General features: G+C 46.6%; 5 protein-coding genes across 5 annotated transcripts; 3 read left to right on the top strand and 2 right to left on the bottom strand.

Moving 5' to 3' along the window:
- Positions 1 to 6,053: 6,053 nt before the first annotated feature.
- Positions 6,054 to 8,936, bottom strand: L3040_002687 (uncharacterized protein; the record flags this gene model as incomplete). Its single annotated transcript, XM_007296365.2, has 9 exons — positions 6,054 to 6,281; positions 6,339 to 6,702; positions 6,835 to 6,920; positions 6,976 to 7,394; positions 7,464 to 7,593; positions 7,645 to 7,883; positions 7,953 to 8,299; positions 8,669 to 8,735; positions 8,780 to 8,936. 9 exons carry the CDS (start codon positions 8,934 to 8,936, stop codon positions 6,054 to 6,056), a joined length of 2,037 nt encoding a protein of 678 aa, XP_007296427.2.
- Positions 8,937 to 11,341: 2,405 nt separating this feature from the next.
- Positions 11,342 to 12,826, bottom strand: L3040_002688 (uncharacterized protein; the record flags this gene model as incomplete). Its single annotated transcript, XM_007296364.2, has 6 exons — positions 11,342 to 11,379; positions 11,469 to 11,561; positions 11,612 to 11,736; positions 11,781 to 12,386; positions 12,432 to 12,450; positions 12,502 to 12,826. 6 exons carry the CDS (start codon positions 12,824 to 12,826, stop codon positions 11,342 to 11,344), a joined length of 1,206 nt encoding a protein of 401 aa, XP_007296426.2.
- Positions 12,827 to 13,409: 583 nt separating this feature from the next.
- L3040_002689 (uncharacterized protein) lies at positions 13,410 to 14,173 on the top strand (the record flags this gene model as incomplete). Its single annotated transcript, XM_007296363.1, has 2 exons — positions 13,410 to 13,463; positions 13,508 to 14,173. The coding sequence occupies 2 exons, from the start codon at positions 13,410 to 13,412 to the stop codon at positions 14,171 to 14,173; spliced, it is 720 nt and encodes a 239-aa protein (XP_007296425.1).
- Positions 14,174 to 15,721: 1,548 nt separating this feature from the next.
- L3040_002690 (uncharacterized protein) lies at positions 15,722 to 16,951 on the top strand (the record flags this gene model as incomplete). Its single annotated transcript, XM_007296362.2, has 1 exon — positions 15,722 to 16,951. The coding sequence occupies one exon, from the start codon at positions 15,722 to 15,724 to the stop codon at positions 16,949 to 16,951; it is 1,230 nt and encodes a 409-aa protein (XP_007296424.2).
- Positions 16,952 to 18,776: 1,825 nt separating this feature from the next.
- Positions 18,777 to 20,316, top strand: L3040_002691 (uncharacterized protein; the record flags this gene model as incomplete). Its single annotated transcript, XM_007296361.1, has 3 exons — positions 18,777 to 19,007; positions 19,104 to 19,295; positions 19,522 to 20,316. The coding sequence occupies 3 exons, from the start codon at positions 18,777 to 18,779 to the stop codon at positions 20,314 to 20,316; spliced, it is 1,218 nt and encodes a 405-aa protein (XP_007296423.1).
- Positions 20,317 to 23,315: the final 2,999 nt, after the last annotated feature.

Below are 23,315 nucleotides of genomic sequence, written 5' to 3' on the forward strand. Positions count from 1 at the left end.
AAATTTTAAAACCTCGCGCGATATTATAAGTCTATAACAAAGAACCGATTTATCTTCGTCTTTTTCTCGCCGAATTTCTTAAGGTCAAGCTAATAAGTATTAATTACTTTATTAATTAATAATTACTAATTTCTATTATTTTAAGTGACGCTTTTCAAACATTAACAAACTTTCGCGTAAATACAAACCAGCACTTATTATCTTTTAAACTTCGATCCGGTAATGTTTTTAACTTATAATTAATAAATATTTACTAATTAAATTTTTCTTTAATAAACGCAATTAAATTTACTCCGGCTATTCAATCCGAAATAAACAAAAGCATCGTTCTTGATAATACTAGTATAAGTACTAATAGCTTTTAATAAGTTTAATCTTTTTAAACCTTTTTTTTTCGTTCGTTAATTGTTTTAGAACTGCTTTAAAAGCAATACAACAATCGACGAGCTAAGCGAGTGCATCAGCTTAGCTTTAAAACGAAGATCCGTCTTACGACTTAAGTGCTAAAAACAATTTTTTTACAGCTATTGAACTTTCTTTTGCTTTTACTAACAATCGTACTAAAAAAGCTTTCGCGCAAAAAGCTTTTAAAAAGTCTTTTATTATCTCGAGCCCAATTATAGCTACAAAAACCGCGACGAAAACGATGCTTTATAATGATACAGATAAAGAAGAGCAAAGCGATGATAAGGAAAACTCAATTGAAAATGATATTTTTCTCTTTTAATATAAAAGAACTAAAAAATCACTTTCGACGGCTAAAGCTACTCGCTCCGTTCTATTAGCTAGCAAATCACTTTCGACAGCTAAAACTTCTTCTCGTTAAAAATCTAAAAAAAAGCAAGTATCTTAAAAAGTCTGTAATTGTTGCGAAAAAAAGAAGTCTAAGCTAACGAAAGCGCTGTCGCTACAAGCTATGAAGTAAGTTCAATCAATTAATAAATTGATTCTTAAGTATAATTACTAATTTATATAGCTATTGCGTTAAAAGAGATCCGACGATACTAAAAAGGCACCGAGCTTCTTATTAAAAAGACTCTTTTCTAGCGTCTTGTTCGAGAGATCACTTACGATTTTAAACAAGACTTTAAATTTCAAAGCGGTGCTTTAAAATGTTTACAAAAAGCTTTAAAAGCATTCTTCGTAAAAGAGTTTAAAAGTAAGTACTTATATATTTATTTACTAATCGATTTACTAATCGATTTACTAATCGATTTACTAATCACTTTTAATAACGAACTTATATGCTATTCACGCTAAACGAGTAACGATTCAAAACAAAGATATAGCGTTAATTAAGAAATTGCGGGAAATTATAACTAGAAGTTTTGTTTAGTAATTTTAATTTATTATAATGTAATGCAATGTAATTATAAAGTATAATATATATGATTAATAAATATAATAAATAAATATAATGATTAAGTAAAATTAATAAATATTCGTAAATTTGTTTTATTTTTAACGGCCTCACATATATTATTTTTAGCTGTCTTACTTTAAACTCATAAGGTTTCCTTATCCTTCGTAAGGAATTTGACTTAAAAAAATCTTCCTTATAAGGTTTAAAAAAAAAAGTCTCCCATCGGCCAAGACCTTATGAGAAGAATAGGAAGGAAAACCCCATGGGGCCCCCACCCCATGGAGCAGCCTAGTTGAATCAAAAGTTTAAGAAAAAAAGAAAGTGATTTAAATAGCGCTAAGTCAATCAGCGCGTATTTATTAGCTTTTAAGTCGAGCAAAGCAGATACTTTATATAAAAGGCTATTCTTAATAAAAGTGACGGATATAATCATAGCTTTACTATTAAAGAGCTTCGTAAGATCGAAGTATCGCATATCTTAAAGCTAGCTTAAGAAAAAGGCTTTGCTTAAGCTTCGACGTTTTTTTTATTATCGAAAGCGTCGAAGTTAATAAAAAAGAGCTTTTAGTAATCTTTAAAAGCGTCGAAGTAAAGCTTATCGTCCGAGTCATCCGAATAAAAGCCGTATTCGAGTCTAGCGCCGTATTCTATTTCGTTAATTAAATAATAGCGAAAGAGCTTTAACGTATTCGGATCTTTGCGAAACGATTTAAAAGTTTTAATCGCTAATTTAAAAGCGTTTTCGAAAGAAAAGAATTTATTAAATCGATTAGATCGATTTGCATTAACGCTAAAGTTATTAAAAGTTTAGCGCTAAAAAGTAAAGAAAAAGACGGAAGCTAAGCTATTTTAGCGGTTTTTATAATAAGTGATTTGCTTAACCGTTGCTCTTTAAGCCGAGCGAGATTCGTTACGAGCTTTATTATAAAAGTTCTTTGCGAATTGAGTATTATACTTAACTTATAAAGCGTCGTAAAGCCTTGCAAACGCGTATTAGCTAGCAGCTAATTGTTAAGCGGCGGTTTAAAAGTCTTTAAAAGTTATAATCTTAGCAAATTCTAAATAAAGCTAATCGCGTAGCGTTTTAATAATCTTAAAACGCAAAGCTTTACGTAATCGGTCCTCGTTTTTGATTTCGGCGATAGCGGCAAGCTTCGAGAAAATAAGATAAAAGTCTTAAAATTGCTAATTAAGCTTTATATAAAGTTTTTCGAACTTAATTAACGCTTTAGCTTTCTTAGCGAAGTCGTTTAAAAATTCGAAAGCGATTTAAACGAGTTTCGAAGCGGTTACGAAGTTGCTACGATCTATAATTAAAAAGGCTAAGAACAAGTAAGCTATCTTTTCGGTTTAGTTAAGGACGTAGTTCTTGCGTTAGCGTTTTATAAAAAAGTATTTTTCGAAAGCTTTTAAATTGTCGAAGACGCGGGCTTGCTAATAGCGTGCTCGATAGCTTATACCGTTTAAGAGCTTTTATTTAAAGTTAAGAATCTGCTCGATACGAGCGCGACTTTAAAAAGCTAAGAAAAAAGCTTTAAAGATATTAAACTTAACTAAAATGCGAAAGTTGATTAGCTTGTAAAAAGAAAGTAGTTTATCGTCGTCGGCGAAAAAGCGGCGAAGGTTAGCGGTTCTATAAGTAAAAAAAGTAGTCTAAAAGACCGAGAGCTTATATAGCTCTTTGCTTTTAAAATTATCTTCGAAAGACATTTAAAAAGGCTTTAACGAACGTTCCGTAGTTAGCAAGACCGCTTAAAGCTGGTCTAGTTCCTTTCGAACTCGACGAGCTTCTTTTTTAGCTTTTTTAGCGAAGGTTTTTTATTCGCTAGCGCTTTTATCGAGCTTTTCGTTGCGGGTTTTTATATCTACGAAAAGCTTTTTAAGCTTAGCGGCCTCTCGTTAAAACTAAAAAAAAGCTTAGTATTAAGCCAAAGCTTTTTCGAAGTTAATAAAAGCCGAAAGATCATCTTTATCGTCTTGCTTATTAATAGCTTCTTTTTAAGTAAAAAGAACTATTAATTAAGCCGTAAAAGAAGAAGAGAGAGCTATTAAAGCAGCTTTAAGAAGTATGCGAAGGATTTTGCCCGCGGAGCGAAAGTTGCTATATTATATAAGTGCTATCTTTTAAGTTATACTTAAAATAAGCCTTTTCGTGACCGTTAAAATCGTTTAAGTATTTTAACGTTTAATTATTAAGGAATTCTAAAAAGAAAGAATATTATTAAAGCCGTTCCCGGCGAAGTGAAATAGTTGTTAATAATATAACGACTTTAAGCGATTACTTAAAAGAACTTACGAGAGCGCAAAGGTTTACATAAAAGCTTAAGAGAATCTTAAAGTAATAATTTAGAATCAATAACTATCGAATATAAAGGTCGAAGATAGCTAAGGTTTATATATACGAAAGTAAAAGCGCTAAAGACTCGTGAACTATAGTTCATAAGTCAAAAGCGGGGAATAAAGGAATACGAAAAATACGAAAGAAAAAAGGAGGAAAGTAGCTTGGCGCATGTAAGGTGCGTCTAGGAGACCTGGCGTGTCGTCACAATTTTTGCTTTCTTTTGTATAATAGTCGCTATCCGTAGAATCGATCTTTAGCGCTTAGCTTAAATAAGCTATTTCTTTAAGCAAACAGCGATAAACATCACGAGATTTTATTATAAGAGCGGCGCAATATCTAGTGAATCAAGCTTTGTAATTGCAATCTTAAATGCTATCACGAACTTTTTTAAAAAAAGGTAATCGTCGTATTTAATTATAATATAAGTCTAAATAGCGTTGTATTCTAAAACCGTACTAAAACCTTTATATTGATGTCGTAAAAACTCTTATATATCTAAGGCAATAGCTTTACTTTGTATATGTTTTAAAGGACTAGCTTTGCAATTTAAGGTAATTGCAAGCTTCATTTGTGACTCTCCGGTATCTCAATCTAGCTATCTTTGCAAGTCTTTTACTTTAATTATGTTGTCGCATTCGTCGATTTTTATAAGTATTAAAGCCTTAGACTTTGAATTGATGTATTTACTAATCTTATTAGACTTAGCAATATTAATCACCTTATCCTTTTATTGTTAATAGTTTTTACTTCTTTTTAGCTTTAAAGCTTCAAGTAAGTTAAGGCTATGACTCGAACTCATCTTCTTCCGACGTATAGATATAATCGTAATAAGTGGTTCGTCAGGTGGACTCGGAAGACTCGGAAGAAAAGGAAGAGGTTCGCTATCGACTAAGCGCGCTAGCGACCTAAAGATCTTCTTTAAGAGAATAGTAAACTCGTTTTCACTAGATGACAATTCACTTTTATTAGCTTCGAAGAAGAATTAAAAGTATACCTTAAGCAGAGTTGCTGCTACGTATAGTAAGCTTCTTACGTCTAGTAGCGTTAAGTAGCGTAGTTAAAAGGGTGATAAAGAGATTCTAAGTTCAAGCACTAATAGTGGTTTCTTTAAAGCAAGCAATTCCTTTGCCGCCTTTCTTTTTTTCGTAGTATATTGCTATATAGCTAAGTTTGCCTTGACTGCAGCTTCCTTTTGCTTCTTGCTTAAAGAACCGCCAGGTTCGGCCTCACTTTTCGCTACACTAGCAAGTTGCAATTGAGAATCAATTGCAAGGGATGCTATAGAAGCGCGTTCTGACGAATCGCGCGCTACGATGACGAATTGTCAAAGAGATAAGGTAAGTATTCTAACACGCCGAAAAAGGTGTTTAAAATCTAGAAATACCTTAGAATGAATTGAATCAAGCTTCGGGGCTCATAACTTATTGCTAGTATCAATCTGATAATAGTACTAAGTTACGAGGAAGCTTTGCTAATATATATGGTTGAATGACTTGTATTATCTAGGACTAGGAATTGGAGGCGAGGTTGTAGTGAGATCGTGCCAAGGCTGAGGTCCGTGCGTGCACGTGTATGTGCACGTGCACCATGCTCTTACCTTACACCTTACCTAGCAACAAAACCGAACCTTCACACCTTTTCCATCAAGGTCACCTCTTTCTCCCCTTCTCCACCAGCCGGTCCTTCCCCCTTCGACATCGCACACAGCGATTCCCGACTCGGCTCACGGATCGATGTGACGCGACAGCCTGTCCGGCTGCTTCCTTCGCTTAGCAGCTCCCTGTAGCGCCTGTCACCTACCCAGCGGCGCCCTGTGGCCAAGTCTACAGATAAGGTAGGTAGGTAGGTAGGTCCCTTGTGCTCTCGCGATGTGTCCCTCGATATCAGGCGCTCGGAACGGAAGTCGCGGATTTCATGTAGTTAGCTGCCAGCTTTCTTTCCTGAGTGAGGGTGCTCGATTGGCAAAAGCGGTGAGCGGAAAGGCTTGCTTGACTGACACTGAGGTGGGTAAGATGATGTCTCCTTTCTTTATTAGCTAGGAATGACTTCGCAGGAGCGTTAGCATTTGCCAAAGCAGAAGCGACAGTACGAAGATGGATTCCGAAAGTGCGTGTTTTATATTCCACTTTGGCACGCACAGGCACGAGATTCGGGAGTAAGAGCACGTCGGTGTTGTTTTGATGAGGTACAATCACGGGACTCGCGGTTCAATCACAAATAGATATCTTGGGAGCTAATTGAGAAGCTGGGACCAGTGCTGCGCAGATACATGTATCTGACTACCCTTCAATCGCCATGGCTACCATTCCTCCTTCGCTTGATCTTCGGTCCACTCGACAAGTGAACGATCTACTCATCCATGTCATGCAATGGCTTCCGGGGCGGCACATCGCCCCTCAGAATCCACTTGTTGAAGTACCAGGGCAGCATCGCACTGTAGTACCGAGCATGCTTCATGACACTCATGTTGAACACCACATCCAACTCCTCCAAGCTTCTCCCTTTGGTCTCTTGCAGGAAGAAGTAGGCGTAGGCCCACCCGAAGAAGTTCCAGGCAGCATACCAGCCAAACGCACCCTAGAAACCGAGCAGTCAGTATCCCACAGTCCACACGTACAGAGGAGCGCGACGAACCTGTGGCGTGAAGGCATCAACCAGCGACGGCCACGTGAGGGAGAGGATGAAGTTGAAGCCCCAGGTCGTCGCCGTCGCAAACGCCATGCCGTACTCGCGGACGTACAGCGGGAAAGCCTCGGCGCTGTACGTGAACGGCACGGGTCCCTCGCCGGGCGAGTACACGACCATGAAGAGGTAGATGCCCGTCGCGACGCAGGCGAGGCGCGTCTTCACCGCGTCGATGTAGAAGCTGAAGCCGACGAAGAGCAGGCAGAGGCCCATGAGTGGGAACGTGGTGAGGAGGAGGTTGCGACGCCCGAATGTGTCGATGGTGTAGACCGCCGGGAGGGCGAAGATCCAGTTGACGATGCCGGTGCCCATGCTGCATGATCCGAAGGTTAGCGAGTGGTCTTGTTTTGAGTATCTTGGGAGTATTGGTCTCAGGAGCAGAGATTTCATGGGTCAAAAGGGGGGGGGGGATGGGGGATGGGGGCTACCGCCCGATTGTCCTTACGAGACGAGGAGAGCATCGGGACGCGAAAAATTGGCAGAGATGAAGATTTCGGTGCTGTAGTAAGCAATAACGTTTACGCCGCAGAACTGCAAATCGAGGTCAGTGGAACTACTTGTGAAGGACATAGCGAAGGATACACACCTGTTGCATGAACATGACAAAGAACGAAGATTGCGCCGCTCGCCTGTTCCGGGGAACTTTGAAGAATTCACTCCAGAGGTTCTTGCCCTCGCGTAGCTTTTCCTCAACAAGCAACGACTTGTGGATATAGTAGACATCCCGTGCAGCCATGAGCTCGCAATTGCGAAACTTGCAAAGCGCTTCGTATGCCTTTCGGTACTTGTTCTTGGTCATGTACCAGCGAGGACTCTCGGGGACCAAATACACCATCAAGCAGACGAAAAAAGGCGGGATGGATGTACTCCCTAACATCAGTCGCCAGTTCCAGTACGGCGTGTCACCGGGGGTGTATCCGACGTTCTGGAAGGCGACGGAGACGATGAAGCCGAGCATGATGCCAAACGCAGTCCACATCTGCCACATCATCGTGAGAGCACCACCTGGAGGAGCATCGGAAGGTTAGCTTATGGTCTCGTCCGACGCTGGTATACACGGTGACTCCCACTTACGTATGGCCGTCGGGGCACATTCTGCGGCATAGACTGGTGTGGTGCTTGATTTTGCGCCAACAGCCAGTCCGAGGGCAAAACGTGAGACTAAAAGGTTGGGCCATGAGTTCGCCGCCGCCATCCAGATACCCTGTTTCAAGTCAGCCTGTGTCTCTCACAGGTCGGGGTGTGCAAGACCAACCGTCACGAAGGACACGACGCAGGAGATGAAGATGCAACCCCGTCGACCGAAATAGTAGTTCAGAGGCTTGGTGGTCCAGCATCCGATGGCAGCTGAACACAGGTATGGGGCCCCGTTGAGGAGCCCTCGCAACCAGGTTCGCTCCGGACCGATATTGAATTCTTCAAAGTAGAAAGTCTGAGCGCCGTTGACTGAAGTCTGGTCCATGCCTTGCACAATAGCAGACCCAGCGCACAGAACTGTGTGAGTGCCATATTAGCGAGTGGTTCTCAATATCATGATACGCGGGTGAAGCGCCGATAACTCACTGGTCATGTAGTACATCATGTTGGGCTGCGTCCATCGATGGGTCAGCTCCTTCCTTAGCCACCCCTTTTCATCCTCACTTAAATCTTCGATACTCTCGAATGTCTTCGGGGCTTGTGCCACTAGGGCACCTTTCTTGAGTAGTGGCAAGACGTCTTCGAGCTCCTTCTCCCTGGCGAATGCTTCCACATCGAGGAGAAGTTCCTCCCTAGTCATTCCCGCTAGAGGGTTCTTGAGCTTTATGGCGATGGGAACTTCGCCGGCATCTTCTATGTTGCCTTCTTTGGAAGAGCTATAAGCGATTGGGGAGATACTGTCCTGCTGGATGGAGTGTTTCTCTGGGTCTGGGCTGGGGTTGGCATTGGGGTTGGGGTTGGGGTTCGAGTCTGACATTTTCCAGGCAGCGTCCCTTAAAGGAGCATCCAAAAAGCAAGGAAAAAACTGTGCCCGGTAGAGAAATGTAGAGGTTTCAGAACAAAGGCTTTCTGCGAGTGAAGTGTACCTCGAAGACAGCGGCGATATCTCGTGGACGGATACCTCGCTCTTAAGTATTCACACTGGCCCCCGAGAGAAGTGGGAGACCATTTCCCCATCTTCCCAAGCTCTTGGAGCTCCACATTACTACTCGGCAACAAAACAAAGTGCGGGCAGAAATCTCTTGGATGCTTGTAGCGTAGGCTTGTGATGCAGTGAAGTTCGGCAAGTTCAAAGTTTTGACCTGATTTCGGTCATGTGAGCGCAAAGCCATGAGTTGAGAGAAAGCCAAATGTTGGTGAGCCGAAATACTACCACGTTGTGAGTTCCGTCCGCTGGTTTTATGTTGATATACCTTTAGGCGATGATAACGAGCATGATTGATCAAAGCAAGCTTGCGGGATTTGCATGCGGATCACCGAGTTCGCAACAAGCTGTTTTGAGCGCCCAAGATATGATATTTGAGAAGGGCGGTTCTTGGTGGTCGTGGTCGTGGTCGTGGTCGTGGTCATGGTGTGGTCGGGTCGTGGTCGTGGTCGTCGGCTTCGCTTAGAAGCCTTGCGGTTGGCATTTGGCAGGTGTCATGCTGCAGATGTCGCTGTACTGTAAGTAGTGTTCCCAGCCACTTGGCGGCGGAGGAGTTCCTCAGAAATTAACGCTTACTCTGTATCGGCCAAAAGGCTTCGGGCCGCTGTGCCGAGGAGCTTGTTTATCCCGAGCTTGGCTGTCAGAAATTGCCCGGGATATGTTGAGCTTACAAAGAAACTTTGGGCGCTTATGGGCCGCGAGCAGATTGGATTGGCAGTCAGTCGTAAGCCATGGATGCTTGCAAGATCGGTATTGGCATGTGTTGACTTCTAGCTAAAGAAGTGAGAAATGCACAGCTCGCTTGATTGGTCACCTCCTGAACTCTCTTAGCCCGGTACACCTCGTGGGGAAGAATATGCGCCGAGACGTGGTAAAGAATCTCATGACCTTATTAGTGTTCATAGAAGTACTGTAGTTGTAGATGCATAAACCTTTTATGGTGAATTTGACCTCCCTCGATGTCCAGCTCTCAAGTCTTTGCTGTATTATGCGCAGCAAAACCCGTCACCGCCACATACCTGCGCCATGCGCCAATGCTATAGCACTGGCCTTCACTGGAGTCGTATAGTCGTAGCTAGCAAGACCTCGGTTCACACTGCTTTCGTTGACAGTCAGCGTCGTCTTGACATCACTTTGTGTCACGAAATTTAGGCAGACGCGTGACCTACTAAACGATAAATGAATACCTAACGCTACGCTGAATATCCCTATGTGTATAATGTATGTATCAAGTATCCTTGCATTGGTTCCTCTCTTCGGATATACTTCGCATCCTACCCCTTTAGTACCCTTGATTAACTTCATGATTCTCCTTGATTCTGCGGAAAACATTCTTCTCGAGTTTTGGATTCAGGCTTTGCGTTGAACGAGTGGACGACGTCACAGGCGTAAGTGTTACACCCTGGGGGTAGGGTAACCAGGGGGGTTAGAGTGGAGAGTTAAACTTTTGAGGCACCCTCAGGCTGTAGCAATATGTTCGATATACTAGTACTACCGGTACGTACGTAGTATTTGGTTACCACGTGTTTACTATGAGAGTAAATGAGAACCTTGTCAGCGAGTCGATTCGCAAACCATGACATGTGCAGAGCGAGTTCTGAGTACTCCATCCGTCACTATTGCTTCGCATTATCATCAGGATCTTCGAGGGGTATTAGTACCGTATCCATTGCTGGCCTGGAGAAAATGTAAAGCTTTTGTCCTCAGCGGAAGTCAATAACCGATGGCCCGCAAGAGCGACAACCTGGCCAATGATACTGTTCGAGGAATTTCCCTTTTGCTATTGAATATCCAGTATTTGAATTGAGCTCTCCAAGTCCACGATGGTTCATGAAATGATGCCCAGTGTCTTACTTATTCTGTATTTATCTTCCCATTCCGCTTGCAGCTCGGCCTTCGCTGCCCTTCTTTGCGCATTTTTCGATAGGCAATTTGAGACACTGCTTGGCTATAGTGTGCTATATCAGTATCACTTACTCATTATCCATGGAGTATTCGATAGCTTTGTTTCTATTCGTCTTCTTTAAGAAAAATCTTTGCAAGACGAATAGATGTACAGAGTATCAAACCAATGTCCATACAAACATCAACCGAGCGAAACCCTTTCAGTTGTCTCTATATTGAAAACACCGCCCTTTGATCGATACGAATGAATTGGCAAGTAGGTACTAGCCATAAGCGACCCCCCAAATCTAACCCTTACTGCCGCTCACGTCGGTCCCTCACGATCACGCCGAAAAAAGTGCTGCACCTTGACGCAAGATTGTTGGCAGGGGCGTTATGATATTTGTCCTGGTGATATTCTCGATGCCGTCCACACCTCTTGCCCATCAAGTGCCGAGGAAACGAACGTCGTCGAACCAGACAGTGCCTCTATTTGTGCGGAGGGTGGATTGGGCGGGAGGCGTCCTGACATCGTACCATTCGGGTCGGTGGCCCCAGGAAGACTAGCAGGCTCGTAGCGATTGTCCCCCATTGAAGCCACAGCACGTAAGTGGACTTTGATCGTGCGCGGGAATAGGTAGCCTGTATTTGTATGTCGTCTAATTTCGAATCTTGACTCGGCCGGAAGTTTAGGGAACGAATGGAATTCAGTTGGAGGTGGCGGTCACGGTCTATTGCTGCCGGCGCTCATTCCGCTCACATTTATGTATAGCGTTGAGACGCTTCAGAGTTTAGTAGAATATTTTGCGAGTGAGTTGTCGGAGCATTGTAAGAGTCCATGCGGAATTGAGGCTCAACCTCCTTCGATGTACATGCAAGCCTGTAAGCTGTCCTGAGGGGTTATCTCTAGAGATGCGCAGCCACAAACCCGGTGATGAGAGTAACTCTAAGTGGTGACTCCACTATGGAAATGCATTCGAGATACTTCAACCTTGATCAGCATGTACGCAGCTCACATCGCGGATCTAAGAACAGCTGTACGCAGAGTATTCCACTGCAAAACCAAAACTTACAAGGCGTGCGGAAGAATTCCGCTAAATGGGCGTCCAAAATCAAACGATCAATGCGTTCCGAGAAAAGAACACACTTCAAGGACAACGCAGAGGCTGAGATTCATGTAAGTAGAATATCGACTATTACATCTAGTTCCAGGTACGGGATTCAGAGCCTTGCTTTGGCTTCCGGAACCCGATTAGATGCGTGTTGACAGGCGTCAAGGGTTCTTCTCCCTTCAACACCGCATCGACGTTCTTCATGGCGAGGGACTCGAAGCCCATGTGTCTATAACTGTCAGCAATAGCGAGCGAAATCTGAACTTCACTCACGTCTCCAAAGTGCCTCCAGCATTATGCGACGTCAATGTCACCAACTTTGACGCTTTCAACCTTTCATTAACACTCGGCTCGTTCTCATGCACATCCATGCCCACACCCACCAGTCTCCCCTGCTCGACAGCATCCGCTACCGCCTCATCGTCAACCAAAGATCCCCTCGCAATATTCACGAATCTACCGCCCTTCTTGAACCTCGCCAATCGCTCTTTCGTGATGAGCTTCTTTCCACCAGGGATCGCGGGCGTGGCAAGTACCACACAGTCACTAATCGCCAACATAGCTTCTAAATCCGAGAAGAACTCGGCTTCGATATCTGATTCCTTAACCTTGTCTTTGCGGAAGAGGTCATAGTACTTGATTTTCATGCCGAAAGCTCGGTAGGCTTTACGAGCGATCTCGTAACCGATGTTTCCTAGGCCAATGACACCAAGAACATTACCACGAGGATTGTGGGAGACGGCCGCCGCATTCTCGTGACAGTCTTTGAAGTCGGCTGAGGAGGTTCTGGCGGCTGTTGTGCACCAGGTCAAGTTTCTGAAAGTTGCTAAGATCAGGAAGAGGGCGAAGTCGGCTACGGACTCTGTTGCGGCGGCAGCACTGGCCCAATTAGATGACATGGATATACTCATGTTTCTATCTCACCTGTTGCAATAAAGGATTCCTGAGACTTCATTCAGCTCCTATCAACGAGGAATGGCGAGAGACTGCTCACCCCGCTCAGCCAGAATGTCAACATCAACCCAATCGAAACCGGCACCAGCCGACGCAAATATTTTGCACGACGATGGTAGTAACGAGATAAGCTCTTTATCCCATCTGCCCATCTCGCCTCCAGTGTTCCAAAATGGACGAAAGATAGCGGAAAAGCCACCCCATCGTTTCTCCTTCAATCCTATCATGAACTCATCTCGCTGGCGCTCTTCAAAAGACGGTCGCACGACGGTGTAGTCCTTGGAAAAGACATCATAGAAATCCGTGTTCCACTTGACTGGATCTCCAATGTGTAGTACAATGGGCTTGGTACCCGATAATGCCATAATGCAAGATTAATGAAGAGCGGCAAGGAATGATGAATAATCACAATTGAAGCTTCACATCGCGAACGATCTGAAGACTACTTGTATTTGAAGCGAAACATATGCAGTATGTTCGGCGGATAAATTGTTCACAGAGACATAGATTTTATCCAGAGACGAACCACATGTGTAGTCCGATCCCTCACAAGGACTGTTGAGACGTGCATATTGTTGAGACGACAGGCGGCTATGGCTTTTGCTACCGAGACGAGGGGTCAGTGATGTACAACATAGGTATGCAGCCGAGACATCCGGTGCCGATTGTTACCCGACAGCTCAGATTACAAGCAGATCGATTTCCCCAACTCTGGAATATCCAACCTAATCGTAATCAGAGGCCTGTTTGATATTCATAACAATAAGTAGGTCGGGATGCCTTGGTATGCCGTCAAGATCACTACGGACGCGCGTCCCGGCCGGCCCAGACATTCTTGGAAACCCTATAATATACAGGCGCCGTGACTCTGGATTCATTCCCATCTGTCAGTGATCGCAACCGCTTCCTGGGGATTTGGTTACTGTAGCAGCAATTAAAGGAAGCAAAATGTCTGCTCCCGGGTCTCCAAAGCCTGGAGCTCCCACGCTTCACCACCTCAGCGTCCGTCCATCCGAAGCTTGAGAACGAGAGCTAATACGTAGCAGGACTCTCAATCCCAACGCATCCTATGGCTCCTCGAAGAGCTTGCCCTCGAATACAAGCTCGAGTATAACATCGTCCTCTACGCCCGCCATCCCAAAACCAAGCGCGCTCCCGCAGAGCTCGCTGCTGTTCATCCATTAGGCCGATCCCCTACTTTGGTCACGGCAGACGGCCGCACCCTCATCGAAAGCCTTACCATCACCAGATACCTCCTCAAGACCTACGACACACGCAACAAATTTGCGGCTGAGGATTGGATTCGCGAGGATACACTGGCCTCTTTTTCCAGCGCCACTTTGTTCCCTCTCGTGACGCAGGAAATGCTATTCGATCTCGCTGCCAAGAGCGTCCCGTGGCCGTTCAATTATATCATCAAGCGGATCAAGAAGGCGCACGATAAGCTCTTCTCGGATGCAGAGTTTAAAAAAGACATGGAGCTCTTGCAGAGCGAACTGGGCGAGGGGGAATGGTTCAATGGAAAGGAATTGGGGATGGCTGACTTTGTGATGAGTTGGCCGATGGATGTTATTGCTGTGAGAGGTTACGTGGATTTGGAAAAGACCTATCCGACGTTATATGCGTGGAGGACGAGGCTTCAACAACGACCCGCTTGGAAGAGTGCGTTGGAGAAGGGAAATCAATACGACTTGGATAAGCTGCTGGGTTGAACCGTATACCGGAAGGCGAACCGCTCGAAAGAATGACTATCAGACGAACCCTGCTTTATCTTAGTGATACGGACAATCAAATGAAGAACTTGAGCGATCCGATTCTTGTCCTCTGTCACTATCGCATCTCTAATGCTCCCTTGATGCATCGTAGTGTACCCTTAGCCTCCCTGCCCACTCCACGCGGCGCCATTGCTCTCCGACTTCCCTCGTCTCTGACAGCCAGCCTCTAAGGAGCTGCAAGACTGGCCAAGTCGCAGCTTCAAATATCATCGACTGGTATCGAACGTTCGGTACCTCGACATGCACAACTCCGCGACAAGTTCCCCTATCCTCGACAAACTCTTGGCACCCCAAGCATCATCATTCATTCTGGTGAGTGAGAATGTCATGTATTCATATGTTGAACCGACCATGGAATCCGTCGACCCTTCTTCGCTTTCCCTCTGGGACATAAACAAGCTATGGCTGCAAAACAAAAAGCCCCGGTCTAAGCGAGCGAGCGCTTACCTACCTTATGGAGCTAGAGGCGGATACGCACTAGATGGAAAGCCTGAGAGCAAAAAATGACTTCTGCATCGCGAAAGGATCCTCATTCATGATTCTCGAACTGGAAACTTCTATATTGGGCCGGTGCTATGGCTAGAAGTGGTCAGTGATGGTGGGCGTGGTGGGTGATGGAGTATATCATGCTCAAAGCATCAGAGTCGACAGACGATGGCGCGGGTATTACCGTGCGAAGTGGGAAGGGAGGATGCTCGGTGGGCTGATGACGGATTCGATGGTCGGTATCAAGATATTGCATCCCCCTCCCAGTCTATTGAGGGTTGACGAGGAACTTTTCACGAGGGGGATTTCAGTCAGTCTACTTCTCAAAGTCGCCCCAAATGCAAATCTGTATCTTTCGATATTGTATGCCGTTCACCAAACTAGTGAACTTGGGACCTAGATGGGTACCACGGGGGGAGAGTATTGGTGAAAATGACGAGGAGGCTTCTGGGAAGTTCGCTACTGGAGAGCTGCTAAGGAGCTTTGCACAGTTTGGGGATTAATACTCGACCTCTCTTATTTCTTGTCCTCGTTACTATCTTCGTTCTTCCTTAGCGCTTCTCTCGCTTCTGTTGCCAAAAGAGATAGCCTATATCATATTGTGAGATGTCTTGCATTGGTGAAAGTTATTGCTTTTTTTTGGTTGAGAATTTGCCGAGGTCATGCCACGACACGAGTTACATTCCCAATCGAGAATGTCGCGAAGCGTGCGACGCGATCCAAGTCTCATTTTTTCATTTCTGTTCTCTTGAGTATTCTGGATGATGCAAACTCTTACCCTCGATTTGATGTTCTGTAACTCTCGAAATGCCGCTCGTCCACTTTCCTTCCTCCAAGCTCCTGCGCCGTCATTTGCTGATCTTTCTACCTTTTCTGCTTCTTGCATTCAGCTACCGTGCCTACGTAAATCAGCAACTGGCATGGGTAAACTCATTTGAAGTAACTCTGAGTTTATCATGGATCTACACGTCGTCGAAGTTCTGGCATTCGTTCGTCCCGATGCTTGCTGCCGCGGCGCCAAAATGCTCTCAGCCAATTCTGACGCAAAACGCGACAGCAACGAATTTGTCCATAAATGAGTATGAGGTGGCAGAATCAATACACATGAAGACGGACGATGTTGAGTGTATGCGTCGATACCACTCCTTGTTCGTGGATCTTGTCAATTTTGGTCCGCCGAAACTGGACTACAAACGAGGGACCGACGGGATTGTGATGGCTGTGGAGGAATCCAGCTTTCCAATTCTTCTCGTCAATCTATTGATGCTGCGGCGAACGAACTCGACTCTGCCGGTTGAAGTCTTCCTGGCCACTCCGAAAGATTATGAGGCGCAGATCTGCGAAGTGATCCTGCCGGAGTTGAATGCGAGATGTGTCGTCCTGTCCAGCCTCCTCGAAAACTCGAAAGACAATTCGAAGAGCACTTTGACGATAGCGGAACACCCACTGAAACTCATGGCCGTCCTGCTCTCATCCTTCGAATCCGTGCTCCTCCTCGAAGCCGACACCTTCTTACTCCAACGACCCGATGTCCTGTTCAGCTCCGAACCCTTTATATCCAGTCAGCTCGTCTTCTGGCCCGACCTTGCAGCTCCAACATTCGCATCTCAACTCTCCAGCATTATCGGACTAAGTAAGGACGTCTCTTTCGAAAGTCTCACGGTTGCAGGCGGCCAGATTCTGATATCGAAGCGGCATCACGCCGCCACTCTGCTGCTCACAGCATATTATAACATCTATGGGCAATTTTACAGCCCACTGCTCACCCAAGGCCGCACCATCGGCAGCGACGACTTCTTCGCCGCGTCATTGGCTCTGAACGCCACCTCTTACACCTTATACGAGCCTCCGCGTCTCCTTGGGCCCAAGTCCAAGTCGACAGCGCGAGCAACGCTTCAACACGACCCGATTATGGACTTCAAGTGTGAAACCCTCAATACTAGCTCCTGCACCGTCACTCCATTCTTCCTCAACTCCAACTGGGCCTTCGACACCACGACGAATCCCTTTGTGAAGCAGCCCTGGGGACGGATGTGGGGTTCGAAAGCAGAAGGACGGATTCTGGGTGTGGACATAGAGGCTGTAGTCTGGGAAGCGCTGGTTGAGGTTGCGTGTGAGCAGCGTCTGGTTTTGAGAGGGTGGCGGAATGAAGGGATGCCGGTCTGTGGGAGGGCCCAGGCGGCTTATCGTGTGGTTTTTGGAAGGGAGTACGAGAGATATGAGATTTAGGGCTGATAATGAGGATTTTTTCCCAAGATCAGAGTCTCGGGCAGACGGACAGACAGACAGCAAACCCAGGCCAAGCGGCTACAATAGAGAGAGAGAGGGTCGTCGTTGCCTGCTGAATGAGATACTTGATGTATGATATACTTGGTGAATCATTAATTTTCGCCTTGAAAGTCACAGAGGTGATGGGAGGGAAGCCTTGCGGTCCTCGGATTTCATTCATTTTGAAACATGCTTCTCTATGTTTTCTAGGAGCCCATGGTTCATTCTGAGCTTCTTTCTGTTATAGTACCATGATTATCATCATCATCACCATCACCACCACCGCTGAAATATATCAGTCTTCGTTCTACGTTTCCCAATGGCTCAGGCCAGATACTACATGCTGCGTTGCATTGCGTACACGGCGTCTGTGGCTAGGGCACCACCGTCGACCTCTCTTTCGGGGTATTCAATTCTTCCGCAGACACTTTGCTTTGCCTGAGGTCTGCCTGAGCCTATAAAATATTCACCCAACCCTCTACTCCACCTGATCTGCCCTGCATCTATCCCATTGGCATCCATTCCCAGGTGGTGACAGCGGAAGTATGATCACGTGACCAATCGAGCTTAGCCGAATCGCTTCAACTTCACCCAAGATCCATCGAACCTTCCAATTATTGGCCAAAACTTAGGCAAGATCTAGAGCCCTCTCTAGGCGACGTATTCATCAACACATGCATTGCCTTGCTAACCGTACTAAACCACAGACTTTTTTATTAGACACTTGAGCACGTTAGAAGCATCCAGTTTTAGCCTTACCTAACGTTTTTCGAAGCAACTAAAGTTCCTAGATGTCATTCAAGATCTAGAGGCTTTCTAGGAGATGCATTGTTTAGTACATCTATTGCCTTGCCAACGGTATTAGACACAGACGTTTTTTAGAGACCTGAGCACGTTAAGAAGCATCTAGTTCTTACCTCACCTGACGACATTCTTCGGAGCAACTAAAGTTAGTAAACTTTATTCTAGACACTCTCTAGGAGATGCAGTAATTGATACATGTTGTGCCTTCCTCGCCAACGGTACTTACCAAAGACAATAGATCTTACCAACCTTGGGTAGGCATGTAACTGCAACCACACCCCAGGTCTCTCGACGCAACCAAACTTTATTCAAGATCTGAAGGCATTTCTTGTAGACCCACTAACGGACACATGCACTGCCTTTCTAATGGTACAGACACATACTAGATAACTTATCACATACCTTATCAAGTTGGGCAAGCATGTAGCTTCAATCGTATCTAGGTCCTTCGGAGCAGTCAAAGTTGCTAAACTTCAATCAAGATCTAAAGCCCTTTCTAAGAGATGCATTAATGAAACACATCCATCACCTTTACAACAGTAATAAACATTAATTAGATACTTAAGGACGTTGATAAGCATGTAGTTTCAACCTCATCCAATGTCCTTTGGACTAACTAGAAAAGAAAAAAATCAGAGCTAGGGCCCTTTCTAAAAGATGCATTAATGAACACACTCATCACCTTTACAACAGTACTAAACATTGACTAGATACTTAAGCACGTTAATAAGCATCTAGTTTCAAACCCATCCAATTTCCTTTAGACTAACTAGAAAAGAAAAAGAAATCAGAGCTAGGGCCCTCTCTAAGAGATGCATTAATCAATAAATCCATCGCTTTGCCAACAGTGCTTGACACAGACTAGAGGCAGTAGCACTTTGGGGCAGCATATACGGATCGCTCATGCCCAGTTTCTTCTTCTCTTCTCTTCTCTTCTTTCTTCTCTTCTTTCTTCTCATCGCATCGACTTGCTTTTACAATCATGACTTCTCGCCAGAACAACCCCGCCGCTGCAGGACTCGCCAACCTCAGCCGCCACTTCAACCTAGCTCGCTTCTTCGAGCAACCTTCTTCTTCCGAGATTCGTCCTCGATCTCGAATTCCTGTCTTTTCTCGTCCTCCGGTCGTCGTCATCCCAGCGACACCATCCACTCTTTCACCAAAGTCTCCCTCTTCCAAGACGGAGGCTTCCATTCTCAAACACGTCGAGCGTGTAAGTAATCCCATTCATCATCCGCATCCTCCTTGCCGCTGTCGGTTGTCGCTACTATTGTCGTTATCGTTGTTGTTGCTGATTGCGACCGTATAGCTTCGCAAGGTTAAGGCCGCCCAGTCTACCTACAAGACCTCGGTGTTCAAGGCAGTGTCGAAGCCCGCCCAGCCCAGACCTGTCTCCCGACCAGCTTCCCGCGTACCCTCTTCATCCTCCTCTTCAGGAGTGTCGTCGTCCTCTTCGCGTTCTGCCCGAACCGAAGATTCGATCAACGCACACATCCAGAGGGTAAGTTATCACTCCAATTCCTCCTCTACTGTCCATTGAGTTCCCAATACACTTCCTCACTATGCATCGCTGTCAATTCACCTTGTTGTCGCTTGCAACCCTCCTGTCGATCTACCTCATCGTTGCTTGCAGTGCTGCTGTCGATTCATCACCACGTCCCCTCTTGCAATCCTCTTACCACGCCTCTACTTTGGCTAATCGCATATGCTAACATCTCATTTCGCAGGTCGCGAAGGCAAGAGCAAAGTCGCCCGCTTCTGCTCGGTCGTCACCCGCGACATCCCGGAAAGTGACGCCAATTCAGCCTCTTCTTATCAAGAAGCAGGCTCGAGCCACCGTCAACCTCGCCGAGGTTGACAACGACCTGGCTCGACTTTCTGTCGCACCCCTCGCAGTCAAAGCCTCGAAGCCCGAGGTCCCTGTCCTTCGATCATGCCTACGGTCGTCGACAGCTGCGAGAAGCACCAAGCCACGCCAAGTGCGCTTCGTGGACTACGGCGGTTGGAACATCCACGGCGTTAAGGCATTCATCCCGGACTCTGCTCCGAATTCTTTCGTTAGCCTTTCCGACGTCGATTTGTTGCAACCGACGCAGTCGGGTCGGCAACGGGGCCCCGTCTACGACGGGAACTATTCTCTGGCCAAGCCAGGCCATGAGATCCGTTGGCCACCCCCAACGCATGATGGCGAGGTTTTCGAAGGATATGAAGGGTATCCCCCACAATCCTGCCGCGCTTGCGCAATGGCAGCCTCCAAGGGAACCCCGACCACTCGATACCACGCCAACATGCAGTCGATCTGGTGCGGTGAGTGTCTTTCTGATCCAGGCAGAAGACCTTACTTCGTCCCAGCTCTCGACCTCGATGGCGATGATTCTCTCGACCGATGCCCCGGCGGGAAACACAATCACCATCACCAAACCTGCCAGTATTTCACGTCTGCCTACAAGGCAAACGTGAACTGGCTCTACGCTCATTACCCTGAGCGCTACGACCAATGCGACGCTGTCCTGGCCGATTGATTCCGCCACGTCTTTCCCTCTGCGTCCGCACTGTCGTCGCTCACATCACACTCTTTTCCCATCGGACTCTTTTCACCATCACCCTCGTTTTCCCCCACCACACTCGTTCCTCTGAACCAGTGACGGGATGGAGAGCAGCTCGCAGGCGGATTTCACCCGGCGTGGTGAGATCCTCCAGCGGGCCTCAGTCTCTCATCCCTCGGGAGCAAAGCAGCTCACAGGAGGGGTGGCATCCGGCGTGGTGAGCCCTCTCTGGTGAGCCTAGGTCTTTGTCCCGTACCTAGGTGCGAAGCATCCCACAGGAGGAGTGGCATCCGGCGTGGTGCCCTCTTCTGGTGGGACTGAGTCTTTGGCTTGGGTCTCCGGTCTCTCAGTTGGGGTTTCGGTTCGTCTCCTGCTCTCCCCTTGCGTTTATATCTCGGCTAATCAAGAAGTCAAGGCCCCCTTCCGCTCGTTTTCCAACACTCGCTCTCCCACACTCGCTTTTTCGGCTTGCAATCCGGGCATGGATTGCCTGCTGCCACCTTCATTTTCCGACAGTCGTTACATTTCTGGACCACATTCGCTTTCCTCCACCGACAACAACCTTGGGCTTGGCAACCCCGAGGTCACAGTCACTACCGACTCCACGGTCACTACCGGCACTGATACTTTTGTATCGTCCATTCACTACCCATTCCACTCTTTCGGCGATGCACGCTTGGCACCGTGCTTCGTCCACTCACCGACGTTCATTTCTCCACTGTCATTACTCCGAGCGATGGTTTTGGGGCAAAATAATCGTCTCCACCTACCAGTTGGCCTTCGCGTCAACATACGTTCACTACCTCACCGGCATCTCTGTCGATCAACACACCACAAACTATCTCTGGGGCACAGAATAGTAATCTTCGAACTTCCGGGTCGCTCTCACTCTTTCTCCAACATTCGTTTGACTACTGGGCATCTTCTCTCGTTTGCAACACGACGTTCATTGAACCCAACACTCTCTCGGTGCCGGGCAGGAGACCTTCTTCATCATCATCATCTTCTTCTTCTCCAAACATCGTTCCGGTTTCTTCGGAGCCATTTCAATCATGCAACCAACTTTCGCTGGCACGGAACCACCATCTTTTTTCTTTTCGAATTCGGGAATTGGGAACCCCGTTTTCGCTTTTCACGCCGTGTCTCTCGACAACCACGAAGGGTACCAACCCACCCACACACCGACTCCTTGCGGCCATGCAGTGGAATTGGCCTTCCGCTGTTCGCATGCCTTGGGGGAGGAGGATCTTGGGGGATTGGGGGGTAACCAACTTAGTCTTGGGGAGGTCTGGATTTCTGCTGGGGGACGGGTAAGGTAGTATTGCCGCGCGGTGCGCTTGGGCTACTCCTTCATCTGATCTCCTTTAGCGCAGCCTTCGGGATAAGCTTGGTCTCGCTCTTCAGTGGTAGTCCACTAAGGTATTGTATCCCCCCCTCCCTCTTTTACTAACCTGAGGTGGATTGCGGATTGGTGGTCGGGGTGGAGGATCGGGGTGGACGGTCGGGGTGGACGCGGGCTTTGGAAGGCCAGGTCGATTCGAACAAACAACAACACCGGTAAGTCCCCACTCTCTCCCAAACATCCTCTTTTCACTGCTAACAACTCTACACCAATACCATGGTACCTGGAAGGATCTCCAAGGGGGGCGAGTGTGGAAGTTGGGGGGATATGGGGGAGGGGATGGGGGATGGGGGATGGGGGATGGGGGAGGGGGAGATGGTCCGGTGGATTTGGAGGATGCTGTTGGTCGGGTTCTCTGTTTTCTTTTCTTGTGTCTTTTGCTCTGGGTCTTCTTCAGACATCCCCTCGCTATACCCAAACTGCGCTCGCAGGTCGGGGACCAGCGCAACCCGGATTCGCAATCCACAGCGTTACATACAATTCCATTGTTCACAAAACCAACCACGTGTCCCACCGCCTTGCTTTCCAGTGCGCTCACTAGATTCGCAGAGCCCAGCAAACAACCAACTGACCAATCGATACACACACGCGGAGACGGGAAAGAGAGAGTCTCGGCGTGGGAAGAGTGAGCGTTAGCTACTTACTGCACCGCCATCCGAGGACGAGGAAGAAGTGATTGCGATTGCGAGACGGGCGAAAAGCTGTGACGCATGTAAAAAGTAAGACTTGTACACTGACTGTTATTATTACATTAGATTACCGACAAACAACCTTGCTTGTGCTTGCTTGCTTAAGAATCAAAAATTCTCTCGGAAATGCCAGCAAAAACAAGGCTCATCAACAATCTTGAGTATTGAATTCATGCGTCCGCCGGGAATCGAACCCGGGGCCCATCGAAGCTGCACCTTCTGATCGCTCAGAGTTGGCAACGATGGATTTTACCACTAAACCACAGACGCTATTTGAAGTTTTCCGTGTCAGCGCCAATATTTTCTGTACTATAATACATTATTTTTTTGGGGGGCACAGGGGCCTGATTGGGACCGGTGCTGAGAGGTGGGGTGGGGCTGGCGAAGACCCCGTGCAAGAATCAAGAACCGCCTCGCGACATCGCAGTGGAGAGCGTAGGTAGTCAAATACTTCTACCGACCCCTTTCAGTTACAAACAAAGTCAGAGAGGCACATGCGCCATCTCCTGCGTTCAGAACTCTACGGCCTAAACAGCCAATTTGTACACGGCAAAGAAAGGACGGAGCGCGACTGCGACGTTCGTCTTGGCAGGATGAAGTCCTAATGGCCATCTCTCTGCATACATGCTTCCATCATGATTATTTCCTGCCGTCGATGGCTTAGTAGATTCTGCAGCCAACGAATCAGTGTGCTCTTCCAACCTATCCACGTGGATTCCCCCAACATCTCGCAGTGGCCTCAGAATATCAGAAAGGAAGGAGCAAGACGGCCATGGTTACCAGGCTTTCTCTCATTAGGTTTAAAATTTAAAAACGTATCTCTCATTTCGAACTCTTGACGTCATGCCCGGTGTCCATCCATACAAAACACCGATGCCGTTACC

The sequence above is a fragment of the Drepanopeziza brunnea genome, assembly GCF_022702325.1.
Source record: "Drepanopeziza brunnea f. sp. 'multigermtubi' strain 214-2 chromosome Unknown ctg3, whole genome shotgun sequence".
Classification (NCBI taxonomy): domain Eukaryota; kingdom Fungi; phylum Ascomycota; class Leotiomycetes; order Helotiales; family Drepanopezizaceae; genus Drepanopeziza; species Drepanopeziza brunnea.